General features: G+C 36.8%; 1 protein-coding gene across 1 annotated transcript; it reads left to right on the top strand.

The window, feature by feature from the left end:
- Nucleotides 1-251: 251 nt before the first annotated feature.
- Nucleotides 252-15,066, top strand: LOC101978646 (aldo-keto reductase family 1 member C23-like protein). Its single transcript, XM_005320320.4, has 9 exons — nucleotides 252-397; nucleotides 5,050-5,217; nucleotides 6,041-6,157; nucleotides 7,017-7,094; nucleotides 7,517-7,639; nucleotides 10,671-10,780; nucleotides 11,037-11,202; nucleotides 13,543-13,625; nucleotides 14,818-15,066. Exons 1-9 carry the CDS (start codon nucleotides 314-316, stop codon nucleotides 14,858-14,860), a joined length of 972 nt encoding a protein of 323 aa, XP_005320377.1. The 5' UTR covers nucleotides 252-313; the 3' UTR covers nucleotides 14,861-15,066.
- The last annotated feature ends 5,570 nt before the right edge of the window (nucleotides 15,067-20,636 follow it).

The raw sequence follows: 20,636 nt of genomic DNA, 5'->3' as shown, positions 1-20,636 counted from the left end.
CAATCTCTTAAATTATTCATAAAAATTTGGTAATCAGAAAACTTACTAAGAACAAACACTTTTTTTTATCATTGTGTAGTAAATTGCTTAAGATATTTTCCATATTAAATTAGTGAACTGGTTCTAATTCTCCTCTCACATGTGAAATATTGCTTTAACTCCACTCCTCCTGTAAAATATTGTCTAATCATTAGACAGCAAGTAAATTGGTCAACCTTTAGATAAGCAGATGGAGTTGTGAAATCCAATTATTTAGTATACTAGAAGGTAGAAGAAAGCAGCAGAACCTACTCAGTCTGAGGAGTCACAGGCAATGAATTCCAAACATCAGTATGTGGAGCTCAATGATGGTCACTTCATTCCTAGGCTGGGCTTTGGCACTGTTAAACCTGAAGAGGTAACAATAAGGGGTTGGGTTGAGGGTTCAAAAGAAAGTAGACACAGGATGAATGGAATCCAATCTGGGTTGTCAAGTTACTTGGTTTGTATATAACACTCAGTGGGAGGGGGCTAAAGTGGTTCTCTATTTCTCCAGGCGAGAGGTATTCCATGTGCAGGAGAGACAGTGCTCAGACATTGCTCTACTTCACTGTCTGATGGTAGGGTCACCCATTGAGTATTCCAGGCACTCATGTCCTCCCACCTACCAAATGCCAGTGTATTGAAACAATTTAGTAGAAACATGAATGTCAGCACTTGGTTTTCACAGGTACTGGTTTCTGTTTATTTCTATACTTTGGGATTTTTTTCAGTCTTCTAAACAGACAAGATCCAGAGACATTTGTGCAGCAAAAGGCACTTGAGATGAGAAGCATAGAATCATTGATGGGGAATACTTCCTTTCCACTGTGAGATAGCCTTTGGCATTTCACAGAAAATGTTGGATCTTGGCTTAGTAGAATTTTTCATGTGCTCTCAACTGTGGGAAATTTACCTGAATGTATAACATCCTGTATAAGTCAAACTGGGACTTAACAAGGGTATTTGTGAATTATTGGTCATTGTTCACATGTTTTGTATTGATAGATGACCCTCTGAAGTAGATCAAGCTAAGTTTACTAGACTGGAACAGTTTTGTATCCCAATATCATTCTCTGACCACTTAATTGTGTGACAAGAGATCAATTCCCTAAAGTTTGAATTTAAACTTTTTCCTTCTGTAAGACTTAAGGAAACATCCAGAGAGCAATTTTAAGACTGTGGCAGGACTTGGTTACATTGTAGGGAAAAGGGGCATGAATGGTTTCACCAGGGCTTCAGCCCTGCTCCAAGTGCCCTTACACATAAGAAATTCAGGGATAGTATCAGCAGAGGGTGGTGGTAGGATGCAGTATGGCATTTTTTTTTTGATTGCATGGAAAAAAGAAACTTTCGAAATTTTTAAAACAGAAAAGAATGTGTTTGATCTACCTTTCTATTCTCTAATAAATGAACTTTCAAATCACTGTCCAAATTTTGCAGACCATGCAATAATTGTCAACTTTACTCTTATTATATCTTCTAGAAATGATAGAGAGTTAGCTTTAACGGTTGATGCTTGTGTGAATAACCCCTACAGGAGGAGTATTATTTCATATTTGTAAGTCTACATCCTTAGAATATACATTTTTCCCCCAGCCAGTGTTTAGTTCTGCCTGTCATACAGAGAGATGGTTGTTGGCCAGAGGTGACACAGCACATTGCTCTTTGTTCAAGAACATATTATCAATCTGGTTACTTGGATTTTTTCCCACAACACACAAGGATGCTGGTTCTCTTCAAAGGGTAGAGGTGACACAGCACATTGCTCTTTGTTCAAGAACATATTATCATCTGGTTACTTGGATTTTTTCCCACAACACACAAGGATGCTGGTTCTCTTCAAAGGGTACAAACAGTGGAGTGTATTTATGTATTCTGCAGTCATGTTCATAGTCCTGTTTTTCAGGGCAATTGGATAGTTTGCCAAAAGACCAGAGAAAATACCTGGAGACTGCATTCAAGGCAGAAGTCCTTATTGAAAAATGCCCATGGGGAGGGTCCAGCAGTGACAGGCTGAACCACAGCACCTGCCTCCCTCACATTGCTTTGCCAAGCAGGGCTTCCTCCCCCTCAGGACATTTTGTCCTGTGCTCATTTGCTGGATGAGCAACACTTATCCTTTCCATAGTGCCTTCAGTTCTATCCCAGTCACCACAGACAGAGGGGTTTCAACCTGAATGTTTTATTTGTTCCTTTTAGTTACACATGCAGCAGAGTCTATTTCAACATATTTATACAAAGATGTAGTATATATTAATCTAATTAGGATCCCAGTCTTGTGATGCACATGATGTGGAGAGTCATTGCGGTATCTTGATATGTGAACATAGGAAAATTATGTCAGTTTTATTCCATTTTCTTTTTTTTCTTATCATGTTTATTTATTTTTTGTATCTATATGAACTCATGGATTCTTACTTTTATTTCATTATTTATTTTTATTAGTGCATTACAATTATACATAATAGTGGGATTCATTCTGCCGTATTCTTACATGCACATAATTTAATTAATTTAATTCCCTGGTAACTTCCCTTACCCTTCCCACTTCCTTTCTCCTGATCCACTTGCTCTACTCTACTGATCTCTCTTCTAGTATTATAATTATTATTTTAATTAGTGTATTATAATTATATATATAATGCATTCTATATGTATACACACATGATGATTCCCTGTGGAACATGGACATGGCATAATTTGCTAGATTTCATTCCCCATACTTCCCCATGTCCTTCTTTCCTCCAGCCCTCTCAGTCCCCTTCCTTTACTCTATTGGTTTTCCTTCTGTTTTTGTGAAATTCCCTTTTTTTATTATTTCTTCCTCCACCTTTTTCTTTTTAAAATATTTTTAGTTGTCAATGGACCTTTGTTTATTTTTATGTGGTGCTGAGAATCGAACCCAGTGCCTCACACATGCTAGGCAAGCGCTTTGCCACTGAGCCACAACCCCAGCCATCCCCCACCTTTCCCTAGCTCCTGCAAATGAGAGAAAACACTTTACCCTTGACTTTCTCATTCTGACTTATTTCATTTAGCATGAGTTTCTCTAGTTCCATCCATTTACATTCAAATGACATAATTTCATTCTTTATGGCTGAATAAAGCTCTATTGTGTATATATGCCACATTTTCTTAGCCACTAGTCTGTTGACCTAGGCTGGTTTAATAACTTAGCTATTGTGAGTTCCTATCCTACCTCCCTTCTCTTCTTTCCCTGTTGTCTAATCCCTGAACTTTTATTCTTCCCTATCCTTTCCTCCTTATTGTGTATTAACATCCACATATCACAGAGAACATTTGACCTTTGCTTTTTTGAGATGGGCTTATTTCATTTAGCATTATACTTTCCAGATCCATCCATTTACTGGCAAATATCATAAAGTCATTCTTCTTTATGGATATGTAATATTCCACTGTGTATAGAAACTACATTTTCTTTATCCATTCATCTGTTGAAGTGCATCTAGCCTGGTTTCATAGTTTAGCAGTTGTATTCTGATTTTGCTGTAGTATGCTGATTTTAACTCCTCTGGATATATGTATATTGAGTAGTGGTATAACTGGGTCAAATGGTTGATCCATTCTTAGTTTTTTGAGGAATTTCCATACTGCTTTCCAGAGTGGTTATACCAATTTGCAGTTATACCAGAAACGAATGAGTGTATCTTTCCCCCTACAGTCTCACCAACAGTTGTTTTTTCCTGTATTCTTGATAGCTGCCATTCTGACTTTAGTGAGGTGAAATCTCAATGTGGTTTGTGTTTCCATTTCCCTAATTACTAAAGATTTTGAGCATTTCTTCTTGTATTTTTTGACTGTTTGATCTCTTCTTTTGGGAAGTGTCTGTTCACTTCCTTTATCTCTTTATTGATTTTGGGGGGGTTAAGATATTCAAATTCATTGTATATTCTGCAAAATAATGTGTTATCTGCAGTGCAAGTGGCGAAGATTTTCTCCCATTCTGTAGGCTCAAGAGAGGGGTTTTATATGTTGGGCTGCAGGAAGCAGTGACATCATCAGCATTAACTTGCTTAATTTGGTTATCTGATCAACATCCCATGGAGCCACTGTCCAGGCATACATGCAAAAAGCATCATTTCACAGGTAATATTAGCTTGCCCTCATTTCCACATGTATGAGAGAAGGTCAGAGTCTTTCAAGATAATATGTGTATGAATGTACAGGACCAAGCTTAATCTCATTATTCCATAGTTAGACTGTATTTTTTTGAAAAGGGACATGCAGGGTCATGGTGTTTTACTATCCTCTTTTCTTTAGAATGATATATATGTATATACGTTTCTCTGGGAGACTGGAACTGTGAGATGTCTTAGCAGAGCATATCCATTTAAACAGCCCCACTGAAAACCTTAGGAAATGATCTCAACAGCTTTTCTTGTACAAAATATTTTCCATGTGATTTTAAAATTCACTGTAGGTGGAATTTAGTATATTTTGGTGTCTTCACTGGGAGATGTTTTATAAGTACCTTGCACAGTATGTCTTCTATACTCATTCCATATCCTCTTTTCCTTTATTAATATTACTTAGTGACTTTGTCACATAAACGATAACATGACTCTACCTGTGTGCTGTGTCCTATGATTTCTTGTAGAAAATCACTGAACTTGAGTTGCTCCTGGAGTCCTTGGCTGTCAGTGTACTCAGATTTCTGTGTCTGAAAAGGCTTGCTGGATGCCAGATTCTTGTCTTCTAGGACATGCCCAGACAAAGTAGATTTGGGGGTCATTATTCCAAATACAGACCTAACACAATACACGGGCAAAGTTGAGTTTTGTGAAGTTTCTGCTTCTGCCCATGACATTCAATATTGCTTTTTGTCAATTTCTTTCATCCTTACAGAAGAGAAAATTGGGTATTCAAAGTCCCTTATGACACAATTGAGTTGTCCGAAGAAAACATTGCAATATAAACACTTCTTGTTTAGTGAATTGTCCATTTGTTATGAGTAACTACTCACAATATGATTCTCAAAGTCATTTCTGGTGTTGTTTGTTCCTCTAGGTTCCTAAGAGTAAGACCACAGAGGCCACCAAAATAGCTATAGAAGCTGGGTTCCGCCATATTGATTGTGCTTATTCATACGAAGTAGAAGAGGAGGTAGGATTGGCTGTTAGAAGCAAGATTGCAGATGGCACTGTGAAGAGAGAAGACATATTCTATACTTCAAAGGTATTGTGTATATAGTGTAAAAATTACTGAAATGTGATATGAAGAATTGAAAATTATGTTAGGTGATCAATTCTTGATGGAAGTGACCATTAATACAATATTTGTTCACATATAATACCCAGTATCATAATAGAGAAAGATTATGAATTGCTACTCATAGTCTCTAAGTTTATGATATTAAAGTTCCTTTACTTTCCTGATTCTCCAATCAGCACTATGATTTTGTATTGGTTGTGGTATTAGAAAGAATTATAGTTTCATTATATCCTGGGAAATTTGCTAAATCTTCTCATCATTCTAAATATCAACATTTTACATTTGTGATTTTTTAGAGAACAATGTCAGTCAGTCTATGGGTAGTAAACAAGGAGTAGCTAACATGTGTTGATTCATGTCTTGCATATATTAAAATGGTCAAAATGTGTTTTCTTTCAGTTTTATACATAGAAAAAATATTAATTCTTATCTTTTGAAGTGGATAGATGAGATAGAGTAACAATTAGTTTGTAAATTCTATGAAACACAATTCAGAAATTCATTATTGTTATGTGATGGAATTATATTGCTTGAGCAATTCCTTCCATAGTTCAATTGATCGGCTAATAAAAAACAAAATATATAATCCAGTTTACATAAATAAGTCAGATGAATGGAAACCCAAGTCCTGAAGAGAACATCATCCCTGTGATCCACAGTATCTAAGCAAAATAAAAATGAGTTTCAATGTGAAATGTTTCAATGTTTCAAATGTTTCAATGTTTCAATCTTCCAAGTATGGGCAACATGTTAATCCAGTCCAATTTCCTTTTATTAACCTCTGCAGCTATGGTTCACTTTTCATCGACCAGAGCTCGTCCAATCTTGTTTGGAAAAATCACTGGAAAAACTTAATTTTGACTATGTTGACCTCTATCTTATTCATTCCCCAATGGAGTTGAAGGTAGGAAACTTGCATCATCAAACTTATTTAATTTGAGCCATCAGCATGACCATTATTACCATAGATGGTTGAATGAAGCTTCTATTATAAATTTATTCAAACTTAATTTATATGAATTATAGAAAGTCCTAAAGATTTAGATTTATTGTTAGAAGGGATCTGCAGAAACCTCCGTGTTTATTCATCCATTATGTCTGTGTTACTAGAGGTTTGCCTGGGTTTTGTCCTCGCCTTTTCCACTGGTTGTCAATGGGACTTTGGGGCAATTCAGATTTCATGGTCATTAGTATTTGATAGAGTCTCTTCCTCTTCCAGCATCAAACCAATCTTAAATAGAAACTTGAAACCATCTTAGGTACCTCTACATATTCTTGGACCCACATGTGTCCAGGTAGATGAGGAATACTGTTTAACCTGTGTCATCTCTGAAATCCATTATTTCTGGAGATCAATCCCATGTGTCTATGGACTTTCCCAGTGAAAGACAGGCCTTTCCCCAGGGCCATGTGTAGGGAAAAGAAAAGTAACATAATCCAACTAGGAGACCCCATTAAGATGACTGAAAAAAATCTTATTAAATTACACACACACACACACACAATTACACATATATATTTATATATACACACACATATTTATAATTGAACATACAGAAAATTTCAAGTAAAATAATTCAGGAAGCTAAGCATATAAAGGTATTCCTTACACCTCCACATTTAAATAGCTTTTAAATAGATGAATATAGAGTACTGCTCCATGTATTTCAGGAAGGTTTAGTGACCCATCCCCTAGATATATCTAGTAGCCTTGCTGTGTGTGGAATTCAGTAAGATTGCTGTGGTGATCACTTCTATTGCAGCCAGGGGAAGAGCTTTTTCCACAAGATGAAAATGGAAAAATAATATATGACTCAGTGGATCTCTGTGCCACATGGGAGGTGAGTTCCTGAAGGATTGGCCTCATAGGAAGCCCACAGGTGACATTAAGGTCATGCTTTCTCCTGAAATTTTGGGTCTAGAAATCATTATGTTTAAAAGAGTTTTTTGTTTGTTTGTTTGTTTATTATATGGTGGGAAGGAACGTATTACTGGAATGTGACAGAGGGAAACTAATGACACTGAGGACGTGCAGCTCCTGCCTCCACATGCAGTGATGTCTGATGCATTAAAGAGGACACAGGAATTCTTTTACTGGCTCTCAACACCTTCCCATATAATCTTTACCATTTTCCCCTCTTCACAATCAATTCATCAGCTTTGTTGTCATTCCTGGACAGTGCTCCTCTTAACAGTTCTGTCTTGCCTTCATAGTGACATAGTTGACTGTACATATGCCTCTTCCCAACCCCTTCCTCCCAAGGCCATGGAGAAGTGCAAGGACGCAGGATTGGCCAAGTCCATCGGGGTGTCCAACTTTAACCGCAGGCAGCTGGAGATGATCCTGAATAAACCAGGCCTCAAGTATAAGCCTGTCTGCAACCAGGTGAGAGCCCCGAGCCTCACTGCTGTCTCTTATAACACTTCTTTCTTTCTATATCACTGCCAGCTGTCCATTGGTCCTGTCCCCCAGTTCATTTGCCTTTGTGGAACAGAAGAGTCTAAGACTAGTGCCACTGTCCTGGAGTGTATGGAAAAGTCTCAATGGTGTCTCTTCTGGGTGAATCCTCCTTAGTGAAAATGAGGGGAAGATCTTAGTGCTCAGTTTATGGGGAAATCAGGTGATGTAAAGGTGACCAAGAGGAGAGTGGTTGTTCATCAGACTTCAGGGGCAAGGTGAGCTTGTCCTTGAGCAATGAAGGATGACTGAGACCGGATGGGTGAATGTTCTGCGGAGGGAATCTTTTGTAGGAAAGAAGGCCAGTACATAGGAATGGGCAGTGAGCAAGAAAAGACAGAAAATAGGAGATCACTGGTCAGGTTGGTGTGGAGGGTCTTTCATCCTTGTTATCTCTTCCTTCAGCTTTCTGGACTCAGAGGAACATTTAACAGGAAAGAGTAAAGTAGGGCTTGTGAAAGTTAAAGGATTCGAGGAAGTTAGTTGCTTATAGTGATAACTGATGATGAATGAGATCCACATTCAGGAACTTTTAGCTGATTGTACAGTTGGTCTTGTGCTTGAGCCCCTTTTACTTGCTTTTCTTGATGCTGATGCTTTCAGATATAAAATCAACTGTGCAATCACATCTATTCTGTGCATAGTTCTGTGCTCTAACTTACTTTTTGACCACATTCACTGTTGGAGTAATTGCCTTTGATTGGAAAACAGAGCTTATAAAAATCATGAATTTCATATATGTTGATAGAGCATGATAAATTTCAAATATGTGTTAAAAAATTGAGAAAAAACTAGTATTAGTTTTATCCCAATATTTTTTTTATCATGAATATTTTCAAATATACAGAAAAAGTTAGAGGATGATACTGGGCATCCATATTTTCCATGCTTTATCTAAAATTGTTGACTTTTGGTTTCACTGCAAGATATTGATTTATGTGGGTACATCTGCATACTTATGTGTTTCTACATCACTTCAAAGTAAGTTGTAGACTAGAGCGTATTCACTTTTAGAGACCTCAGAGAACATCTCCTAGGAATGAAGATGTTGTCTCATATCAGCTCAATTCCATTACTCTATCTAAAGGAATTCAAAGTCTCTCACAGCATCTATGTCCAGTCTGTATTCAAATTTCCCATTGCTTTTCTGAAATATAGTATATAGTTCTTCCTGTTTTTCTGGATACAACTGTGGTTCACATGTTGCTTTCTGTCGTGTTTCTTAAGATCTTTTAACACAGAATGTTCATCCAGTGCTTTTCCATGTGACATTTTGAACCAGGATCTTTTTCAAACTGTCTTATTATATATATCGGTAACATGTTTTTACATTCATTCCCATTTTCTATTAGTTAGGATTTAGCCTTCTTACAGTTCAAGGTCCTGCAGAGGAGCCAAGGCAGCCAGAGTGGTCCTTGGTTACTGTTTTTTGCATCATGCTAGTACAATTTCAGACATGTCGCTCAGAGTAGCAGGCCATGAGTTTATTAGAAAGTATAAGAAAGGGGAAAAGAGGACACTCTCAAGAGACAGAGCGAATCCTCTGAGAGGAGAGAGGGAGGGTATGCCCATCCTGCCTTCCAGTTTTATCGGGTGTTACATGGAAGACTTCAGAATCTTGCTCAGGTTCACCTCTTGCTTTTGATGACAACAGCATTGCCTCAGATTTTCAAGTCTCCATTGGGCATGTTCTTGCTCTGCAGAGAGAGATTTTTAATTGTGAGTCATTTTCTTTTAATGGGTAGACAACTCAGAAAACACACAAAGTCTAAATTTGAAACAAATCAAAGAATTTTATTTTGCCAATTTTACCTGACCAAGGACTGCTTTTGTCAGAGACCAAGTAGCTCTCTGAAATAACATCAGCCACAAGTTGTTTGTGACCAAAGAATTTAAGGAAGAAAATAGAGAAGAAAATCATACCCCAGGAACTTTCCTATGGAATTTTGCAAATTGCAAGCAAGCAGAATACAAGGGGCTGTAAATGCAGTTAGCAGAGCAAAAACAGAAAACCATATGCTCCTTTATGGGGGTCTATATCCTCATGTGTATGGGTCTACCCCAAAATAATTAAAAAAAACAAAACACCTTGAGAATGGCCTGTGTAACAAGTTCCTCACGGGAAGTAAGAAGATGGAGTTCCTACTTACTTATACTTGTCTATAGTTATTTCTTATACTTAATACTGTTTTAGTAACCTATATCCAACTCTATATTGATCTATAACTATCTGTAACTATATTAGACCTCTGAGCTTATACTTATCACCTTACATTATCTATATCTTATTGTTAGCAACTTAAATCCTATGTCTTACGGTGATTATATTGTTGTATTGTTACTTTTTTAAAAATCTTATAACTATGGCAGACTGGAGTAACTTAACATTACTAATTCTATAACACTTATCTTATAATCCTATTATTTTACTAATTAATATTTTATTAACCTGTAATTTCTAATCTATAGCCTATAACCTATAACCTGTATTGATTAAATTCAGACTATAACATTCTCCTACACTGACTTGTTCGATTTGGAACTTGTTCTTACAGATTATGGTTAGGTGGAATTCTAAGCTTCCTAAATTCTGGAATCTGGTTTTATTGGCGTTTTTTGTTTTTGTTGTTGTTAAATGTATTTTTTGTTTTATTTTATTTTATTTTAGTTCTTATTGATTTATTTATTTCTTATATACATAATAATAAATGGAGTGCATTACCTTCATAATTATCCATTCACAGCACAATTTTTTTGATGAACAAATTTAACCAGATGTCACCTGTAGAATGCCTACCAAAGGTCTTTCAAACTTATCCTCATAAATCTTTGAGAATATCTCTTGATTTTGGCTCAAATTTCCATTTTTTAAATTCAGCTTCTTTTTCATTGACATTTTGGATTCATCTTAACATTAGTGTTTATTAGAATCAGATACTTTCTATCTTGTCCACTGCAGGTAGAATGTCATGTTTATCTCAACCAGAGGAAACTGCTGGACTTCTGCAAATCCAAAGACATTGTTCTGGTTGCCTATGGTGCTCTTGGAACTCAACGATACAAAGATTGGTAATGAGAACCTCAGGGAGTTGACCTCAAATACCATTAATGATGAGCTATCTATAGTCTACAAGACTCAGAGTTCAAAAGGTCACTCTCAACTGACCCTGGAAGAGCAGAACATTTACATTTCTGGGAAGATCCCATAAGACATTGATGCTGCTGGTCCAGGGACAGCATTTGAGGATCCCTGTTTAGAGTGGGCTCAACAGATCTGAGGAGAGTATGGGAGGAAGATGCCATAGTCTCCTGTCTTTCCTTCCAGGGTTGACCCGAGCTCTCCAGTTCTCTTGGATGATCCAGTTCTTGGTGCCTTGGCAAAAAAACACAATCGATCCCCAGCCCTGATTGCCCTCCGCTACCAGCTGCAGCGTGGGGTTGTAGTTCTGGTCAAGAGTCTCAACGAGAAGAGAATCAAAGAGAACATTCAGGTATAGAGAAGGGCTGTGGGCACTGGGGTTGTTACACAGACTCCTTTACATGTGTGCTTCTTTGAATACTCCAAGAATGTTTTTGTGCCAAGTCAATATCCTCAGCATGTCCTCCATATGTAAGATTTCAGGTGCTTTCAGAAGTGTGTTTTCTTACTCTACAATGCAACAGGAAGTATAGCAAAATAAATTAGGATTGGATAAAGCACAGGTTTTCAGTATTTCTAGCCATGCATATGTAAACCTGTGTAAGTGACATCTTTGTTTTTTGTTTTTTTTTTTAATATTCGGAAATGAGAATTTGGAATGGGTGATTTTTATTCCATAAATTATAATTTTATCTTACATTTCTCCAAATACTTGATATATTTTAATATTCATATATTTATTAAATTTGAATTTTTCACTGTTGATTGTCAGTTTATGAGTTGCTCATTGAATAGCTCGCTTTTCTTTTCATTTACAAGTAGGAGAATTTTATTAAACCATTACTTGGAGTAGTTGCAAAGAAAGCTCCCTCAATATTGAGGTCAATACAAAGAGCTTTTGTTACCTCATAATTCTATGATTTGCCTGTTTGCCTTGGCTCAGCCTGAACTCAGTGAATGTCTTTCAGCTACCCTGGCTGCTTGGATTTTGTAATGAACTCTCCTATGCATTTCCAGGACAGTGTGCTCATTCTGCTTCAGTCCTGCTTGCTCTATTCTCTGGGGTGTCTGAGCTCCCCTCCATAGAAGTTCACATCCACCAGTTGATGACTCAGGCTTCATCTCATCACATAGCCCTGTCCCCAGGTAGTGAATGGATCATTGTAGAGCCTTCTCATGCCTCACCTCAGAATGGGCACATAGCTGCTTTCACCAAGTTCTAATGGTCACCTAGTTAGAGACCAGGCAATATTCTGGAGATAGGGAAACATACATGGTCTCTTAGTGAAAGAAGCTGCAATGTCACCTAAGAAAGAGTTTGGATATTGGGAGATGTGAATTACTGGGGGTAACATTTTTGCAAACAATTGACCATTTTTATATTTTCTGGATATATTTTTCAGATTTTGATATATTTGTTGAAATATGTTCTCCCCAATTCCACTTTGACTTCCATGCTCCTTTTGCTATATTTTCATGAAGAGAATTCATTGTCTTATTTTTGTCTTTATGCCTTCATTTTGTGGTTGATGAATGTCATGTTTTTTCTTATATTGGGAACTCAACAGTATTATATTATATTTCTTTACAAAACTTTTACAACTCTTAAATTCCACATTTAATTCAACTGCAGTTTTTTTAACATTATGAAATAAAAATTCAAATACACACATAATTTTAAATGCCTAGCTACATATCCCAACAAGAGGATTTACATTTCTGACTACTTTTCTATTGAAAAGAATCACTTTATCATTGTTGATGAAGATTGTTTTTGTTTGCTTTATATTTCATTGGAGCTCTTAATAAATTTGAAAGGAACTACGTTTTGAAATTTAAAGATTCTAATCTACGGTTGTGATATGAATTTCCAATATTTAGCTCGTCTTTAAACATATTGCACCAAACTTATCATGAAGGCATTTGTGTAAATTCTGTTACATTTATTCATACAGGAGTGATAATTTTGATAATATTTGAATAAAATGTATCTTTTCATTTTAAGAATTTCCAAGTGTGCAGAAGAGTTCACAGAAGAATGCAGAGAATGCTACTCCTCCAATTCCTCAATTGTTAAATTTTACTCTCTTGTCATTTTTAAGGAAATTACCAAAGATTTAATTATCCTTTTGTTTCAGTATGTTAGCACTTTTTGAAAATTTCCATGTTTTAAATGCCTAAAATTTAGACAAAGTGATTCTTGGAGCTAGGTCCTTTGTTTTTTGAGCAGGGTATTATTAGTTCCTTAACAGTTATTGACATAAAAATGTTGAACAAAAGTCATTGTTGAAGTTTTTAATCCATCCATTGATGGAATATAGAAAATAAACTGTATCCTTGAAAAATCATTGAATTATCTTACATAGTTCAAAAAGTGGCCTCTAGAGTTTTCTGAGTTTTTAAAAAATGTATGACACTGTAATCTTGGAATAACATTAGCTTTATTTTGCTCAGTTTCTTTTTGCAATTTCTTTTTGTCTGTAGTTGTACCATTTCTATATCATACATGTCAAAAGTGATCTCTATTTGTCACCTGATATTGACAGACCATTTGAGTGTTCTTTTGATGTCTAGTAACTTTTGGAAACTTCTTAGATATTTTAAATGTTTCTGCAACAACATGATTTTATTGGATTTCCAAGATTTGCAATATGCAGTCTACATAGGCTAAAAACTTTCTACTGTGTGATAGGTTTTTGATTTTGAGTTGACTGCAGAAGACATGAAAGACCTAGATGGCCTGAACAGAAATTTTCGATATCTTCCTTTCAAGCTGTAAGTAACTTTAGTAGACATGTGTCCTTTGGTTGTTATTTCAGGTCTTTCCCTCCTTTTCAGTACAGTTTTGATCAGAAACCAGACACTGTATTTGCCTTTCAAAAGGCTTCCATTGAGGATTATATTTGGCTGTGAATTAAAATTGTAGACATCTCAACTCAGTGGATAAAGTAGTTTTGAGAAGAGAGATTCAACAATGGAAGAATGTGCAGAGAAAACACCCTTGTTGAAGAGATTAATAGTCATGAAAAAATCTTTATTCCTCTTGATGCATTAGGGTTTTAGAATCTGGCATTGGACATACATTATAAGTGATGGTCAACAAGGAATATATTATGTTCCTTCTGCCTGTGGGAATGTTAATTCATAATAGAAATTAATGTGGTGGTGTTTGAAAGGGGATTAGATAATCCATGGTTACATGTGCTTAAATATTGGCTGGTTTATTGTTATCATTACTAATCTTTTTGTCAATATAGATAAATGAAGGATGAAGTAGGAACATAACATCAAGAGACAGTAAAAAGCAGTTGGAAATTCTTGTTACCTATTAAGTATTTCAAGAAGTAATGATTTTCTGTTCTATTGTTACTAATGTATAGAGATGTTAATATTATATGGTGACCTCTAGGGGTTTGCAGGTCTGTCTTACAAACAACATACTTTCCATATCTGAATCTAGCACCATGTCATGTGTCATGGGCAGTGAACAAAAAAATTAATGAATTAGTGAAATGGAAGTGAGAAGGCTAGCAATATACTGTACACCTTAAATAGCTTTCATATTGATCAGTATCTGAACTTGTCCTTATACTAAACATGGCATAAATGGATGTGTTATCCTTCACAATGTAAGTAAATAAAGGTGGTACAATCTGTTTCTGCTTTCACTGAGAATATGAAATAAGAAAGGATTACTTTGGTAGATTGACTGATAGAGCTAAAGAAGATGAATATGAGTGAATTCTTATCTTTGTGAGTTTTTTGTGTTCTGTTCTCAGGAAGGAAATAGAATTTGAATAGTTAGTTATAACTATAAAACCATTTCCTAAAGCTATATTCATGATAATAGATATGGCAGATTCTACAACCACCCAAAAATATAATGGAGCTCCTTAGTGTCACTTCTTTTCCTTTGTAGAAATGGAGTCACTGAATCTATGTCACACATTTTTATTTTTCATTTTAGTATGTCTGACCACCCGAATTTTCCATTTGCTGATGAATATTAATCTGGACACCTTTGTCCTGACTTCTACTGGTATCCCTGACTTCAATTGTGATTCCAGAGATGGCTCAGATGCTGATGATTGGACACATCGCTTCTGTTGTTAATCCATGCTTCTTAGCAACTCACATTCTGCTACAGTAAAGTTCACCAGTCCAGTAATTACATTTTTATCGATTTCTGAAAACAAAATAAACTTGTTTTCCTTCAGATTCTTACATTCACTTTCTTTGTTACATTTATGACTAGTTTCTTTTTGACTCATTATGAACAAAAACTAATTTCGCTACCAGCCTGTAAGCAGGTGTTTGGGGATGCTAACACATTTCTGGGGTGGAAATAGATCGGGGGTTCTCAGGCTCTAGGGAAGTAGTAATTGATATTTAGTATTCAGTGTTTCTCTAGCTCATGGAGTAACAAGATAACACACTGCATTTAGGTCATGGTTCTTAATCTTCAAGATGAAGCAGACGTGGCAAGGAGGAGCAGCAGGCCAAGGCTCCCTTCCAATACCAAACCCGGAGTCATGAATAGCATTAAAAAGAAAAGCTGAAACAATTTTAATTAGAATATGTTTGGAAATATTCATGTCTGTTAGGATGCATTTATAGGAAGGAATTTCATAAATCACTTGGAAATTTAGAATATAGAGTCATGTGAGAAAATGTTGGACTAGAAAAGCTCCAGTTTCTCCCATGGAAACAGCAGGAATCTATTAGACTCTGGTGAATTAATACTGTACATGTTCTATGAACACTCACTTGTTGAAAGCAACAAAGAAAGCACACAATGAAGAAAAATGAAATTCAGAATGGTAGACAATTTTAGAGTGGGTGCCTGCCATTGCCAAAACCTACTTTGCACGGTGTGGTCTTGTTCCGTGGTTGGTGTCAACACACCTATTAATTTCTTTCCTCAAAGCGAAGGAACTATACTGAAATTCACTACATCTTATCTAGTCACAAACTTTGTAAGATATTAGAGTAACAAGTCTGTGCTTATCATCTCTAAAACAACTTGCTTCTTACTCCCAGCCAGGCAAGCGGCACAACCTCCTAGATAATTGCTGAAATTAGATGACAGCCCTCAGCAGATCAGAGAGGTGGGTTGTTACTTATAGTCCAGCAAACACCAGATTTCATGGCACATGAAACAAACAGAAAATAACTTCTAGGGTACATATAAATAGCACCTAACAAAAGGGGAGGCATTTGTAAGTACCTTAGAAATTGTTTGTCACAAAGTCTTTGTGTACCATAGAAAAAAGATGAAATCTGATTTTTTAAAATTTTTTTTAAAGAAAATAAACAAAATAACCACGAGTAGCCTTTCCCAGTGCATGAAAAACAGACTGTTACTGTGCAAGAGTGGAGGAGAAAATTGAGGTCCTTTGCGACGTTGTGGCAACTCACATTCTGCTACAGCAAAGTTCATTAGTCCAGTAATTAAATTTTTATCAATTTCTGAAAACAAAATAAACTTGACCACACCGTGGTCAGCCCTTAGAAACCAATGAGGCTTACGCTCTCCAGTGGGATTCAGCAGCTTTCAAAGATTTGGAATGCTCTTGGATGCAGGCCAAATGTAGGTGGAGAAGGGGTTTCAGGGAAATTTGTTATTTTCAGTGGTTGCTTTTATTTGGTTACAACAAGGCATAAAACCTAATAAAAAATAACATTGGCTTAACCCTCATTGACATGTTTACTCCCATCACAAAAAACAAAAAACAAAACAAAACAAAACAAACAAACAACAACAACAACAACAAACACAGAGAAAGAACAAGCTCTGGATATTGTCCACATGAGTCTAGATATTCTCCCATCTGCTCCTGGCTCTTCCTTATTCTGTGTATTGACATCATTTTCAGGCTGGGAGCAGACTCCCCACCCTCCACCCCTGAGCAACAGCAAAATCCAGATTAGGAAGAGGAGGCACCTCTTTCTAAAATAACCTTCTCAGAACAGAGGGTTACTTACACAGAAGCCCCCAGAAGGATCCTTTTCATCTGGCATTGACTAGGACTCGGTCACAGCCCTTTTCCCACAGTGACCACACACTAACGCCAATGGAATTCACATGCCTGACCCAAAGATAATTTGTCAACAATAGAAGTCAGGGACCATATTCTTCTTAGACTTGCAGTCACTTCCCTGATTATTCTTCACATCCTCTAGCGTGGAGACTCCAGTGAGGGTCTGGATGGTCTTCAAGGCACAGGTGACACCCAGGAAGACGTGTGTGTCCAGATGGTCCCCCACCATGACAGTGGGCATTCGTGTTGATGCCGTACTCCTGCCACACGCAGCCGTGGTCTAAGTGGCTGGGCTTCCAGATGATGACAGCCAGACATTGGGTGATCATCTCCACCGCTGGAACCAGACAGCCTTGTAATCGCGATGAAGTGGCCTTTTGTCCACATTGGTGTCCAGAAGCAGGCAGCAGGGCTGTAGGTAGCACACAGCATTGGTGAGTTTCATGCAGCTGCGAGGCGGGTAGAAGCTTATCACCACAGCGCCCAGCAGTGCCTGGGCACAGTAAGTCCTAACAGTTGGCCTCCTTCTTCACCATGGCTGACTGCCTCTTGTCATAGACATATTTCTCCTAGGTAGCTGGGACAAGGACAGACCAATAGGGGGAAATGACAGGCCTCACTCAGCAGCAGGTCAGTTACAGGAGAAATGCAGAGTGAGAGGAGCCTGACCAGCTTTCACTTACTCTGTTATTCAATGCAATGTGAATACATCAGCTTGTATGGGGACTTCACAGAGGAAACAAGAGAGACCCAATGACTGCAGCTCTGGCGGATCAGGAATTGGATGCATGGAGATGTGGTAGAAGCCTCAGAGCAAGAGGCCTGCTTAGCATGCAAAGGTTAAAGTCAAGATTTCATCTGAGTTAACTCAAGTTCAGTCTAGGTATATGTAGAAATTCTTAGTTGATGAAAATGCCAGAAAACTGGAAAGCTTTGGTTGTCTGCATGAAGAATGACAGGTGACGTCACCATATCTTGGGCAGAAACTTAAACTAAGACAATGAGAAGAGTGTACCAAGAAGTGGGTGAAGTAGCAGAGTCAAGGTGATAGCTGCTTTAAAGGCCCACAGTTTTTATTTATTTATTTATTATTTATTTATTTATCTATCTATTTATTTTATTTATTTATTTTTAATTTTAATTTTTTATTAGTTGCTTGAGACACTACAATGATCTTGATATATCATACATTTGATTCAAATGGGGTATGAATTCTCATTTTTCCACGTGTACAGATTGCAGGATCACATTTGTTATACAGCCACGTGTATACATACAGCAATACTAGTGTCTGTTGTATTCTGCTGCCCTTCCTATCCCCCCTCCCCTCCCTTCCTCTCCCCTCCCAACACCTCTCTCAATCTACTGTGACACATTTCTTTCTCTCTCTCTTTTTTCCTTCCCCTCACACCATCATATATGTATTTTGTATAACGATGAGGGTCTCCTTCCATCTTGCGTGCAATTCCCCTTCTCCCTCCCATTCCCTCCCAGTCTCTTCCCTGTTTAGTGGTAATCTTCTTCTCATGCTCTTCCTCCCTACTCTGTTTTGAGTCACCTCCCTTATATCAGAGAAGACATTCGGCATTTCTTTTTTAGGGATTGGCTAACTTCACTTAGCATAATCTGCTCTAATGCCATCCATTTCCCTGCAAATACCATGATCTTGTTATTTTTTAGTGCTGAGTAATATTTCATTGTGTATAAATGCCACATTTTTTTTATCCATTCATCTATTGAAGGGCATCTAGGTTGGTTCCACAGTCTAGCTATTGTGAATTGTGCTGCTATGAACATTGATGGAGCTGTGTCCCTGTAGTATGCTCTTTTTAGGTCTTTTGGGTATAGTACAAGAAGAGGAATAGCTGGGTCAAATGGTGGTTCCATTCCCAGTTTTCCAAAGAATCTCCATACTGCCCTCCAAATTGGCTGCACCAATTTGCAGCCCCACCAGCAATGTATGAGTGTACCTTTTTCCTCCGCATCCTCTCTAGCACTTGTTGTTGTTTGACTTCATAATTGCTGCCATTCTTACTGGAGTGAGATGGTATTTTAGAGTAGTTTTAATTTGCATTTCTCTGATTGCTAGCAATGGTGAGCATTTTTTCGTGTATTTGTTAATTGATTGTATGTCCTCTTCTGAGAAGTGTCTGTTCAGGTCCTTGGCCCATTTGTTAATTGAGTTTTTTTTGTTGTTGTTGTTTAACTTTTTGAGTTCTTTGTATATCCTAGAGATTAGTGCTCTATCTGAAGTGTGAGGGGTAAAAATTTGTTTCCAGGATGTAGGCTCCCTATTTACCTCACTTATTATTTCTCTTGCTGAGAAAAAACTTTTGTCTGTCTAATGGCTCTGGCTAGTGTTTCAAGAACTATGTTGAATAGAAGTGGTGAGAGAGGGCATCTCTGTCTTGTTCCAGATTTTAGAGGGAATGCCTTCAATTTTTTTCTGTTTAGTATGATGCCGGCCTAAGGCTTAGCGTAGATAGCTTTTACAATGTTGAGGTAAGTTCCTGTTATCCCTAGTTTTTCTAGTGTTTTGAACATAAAGGGATGCTGTACTTTGTCGGATGCTTTTTCTGCGTCTATTGAGATGATCATATGGTTCTTATCTTTAAGTCTATTGATGTGTTGGATTACATTTATTGATTTCTGTATGTTGTACCAGCCTTGCATCCTGGGGATGAAACACACTTGATCATGGAGTACGATCTTTTTGATATGTTTTTGTATCTGATTTGCCAGAATTTTATTGAGGATTTTTGCATCTATGTTCATTAGAGATATTAGTCTGTAGTTTTCTTTCTTTGAAGTGTCTTTGTCTGGTTTAGGAATCAGAGTGATGTTGGCCTTGTAGAATGAATTTGGAAGTGCTCCCTCTTTTTCTATTTCCTGGAATAGCTTGAAAAGTATTGCTATTAGTTCTTCTTAAAGGTTTTGTAAAACTCTACTGTATACCCATCCTGTCCTAGGCTTTTCTTAGTTGGTAGTCTTTTGATGGCTTCTTCTATTTCCTCAATTGATACTGGTCTGTTTAAGTTGTGTACATCCTCCTGGCTCAATCTGGGCAGATCATATGACTTAAGAAATTTATTGATGCCTTCACTATCTTCTATTTTATTGGAATATAAATTTTCAAAATAATTTCTAATTATCTTCTGTATTTCTGTAGTGTCTGTTGTGATATTGCCTTTTTCATCCTATAAGCTAGTAATTTGAGTTCTCTCTCTTCTTCTCTTTGTTAGCATGGCTAAGGGTCTGTAAATCTTATTTATTTATATCAAAGAACCAACTTTTAGTTTTGTCAATTTTTTCAATTGTTTCTTTTATTTCAATTTCATTGATTTCAGCTCTGATTTTAATTATTTCTTGCCTTCTACTGCATTTCTGTTGTTTTGCTCTTCTTTTTCTAGGGCTTTGAGATGAAATATGAGATCATTTATTTGTTGTTTTTTTCTTTTTTTGAGGAGTGAACTCCAAGCAATGAATTTTCCTTTTAGAATTGCTTTCATTGTGTCCCATAGATTTCAATATGTTGTGTCTGTGTTTTCATTTAACTGTAAGAATTTTTAATTTCTCCTTGATGTCTTGTGTAACCTATTGATCATTCAGTAACATATTGTTCATTCTCCAAGTGATGTAGGATTTTTTCTTCCTTCTTATATCATTGATTTCCAGTTTCATTCCATTATGATCAGATAAGATGCATGGTATTATCTCAACTCCTTTATAATTGCTTAGAGTTGCC

The sequence above is a fragment of the Ictidomys tridecemlineatus genome, chromosome 10, assembly GCF_052094955.1.
Source record: "Ictidomys tridecemlineatus isolate mIctTri1 chromosome 10, mIctTri1.hap1, whole genome shotgun sequence".
Taxonomy (NCBI): domain Eukaryota; kingdom Metazoa; phylum Chordata; class Mammalia; order Rodentia; family Sciuridae; genus Ictidomys; species Ictidomys tridecemlineatus.
Note: the sequence above shows the minus strand (reverse complement) of the source record. Positions and strands in the feature narration are given on the sequence as shown.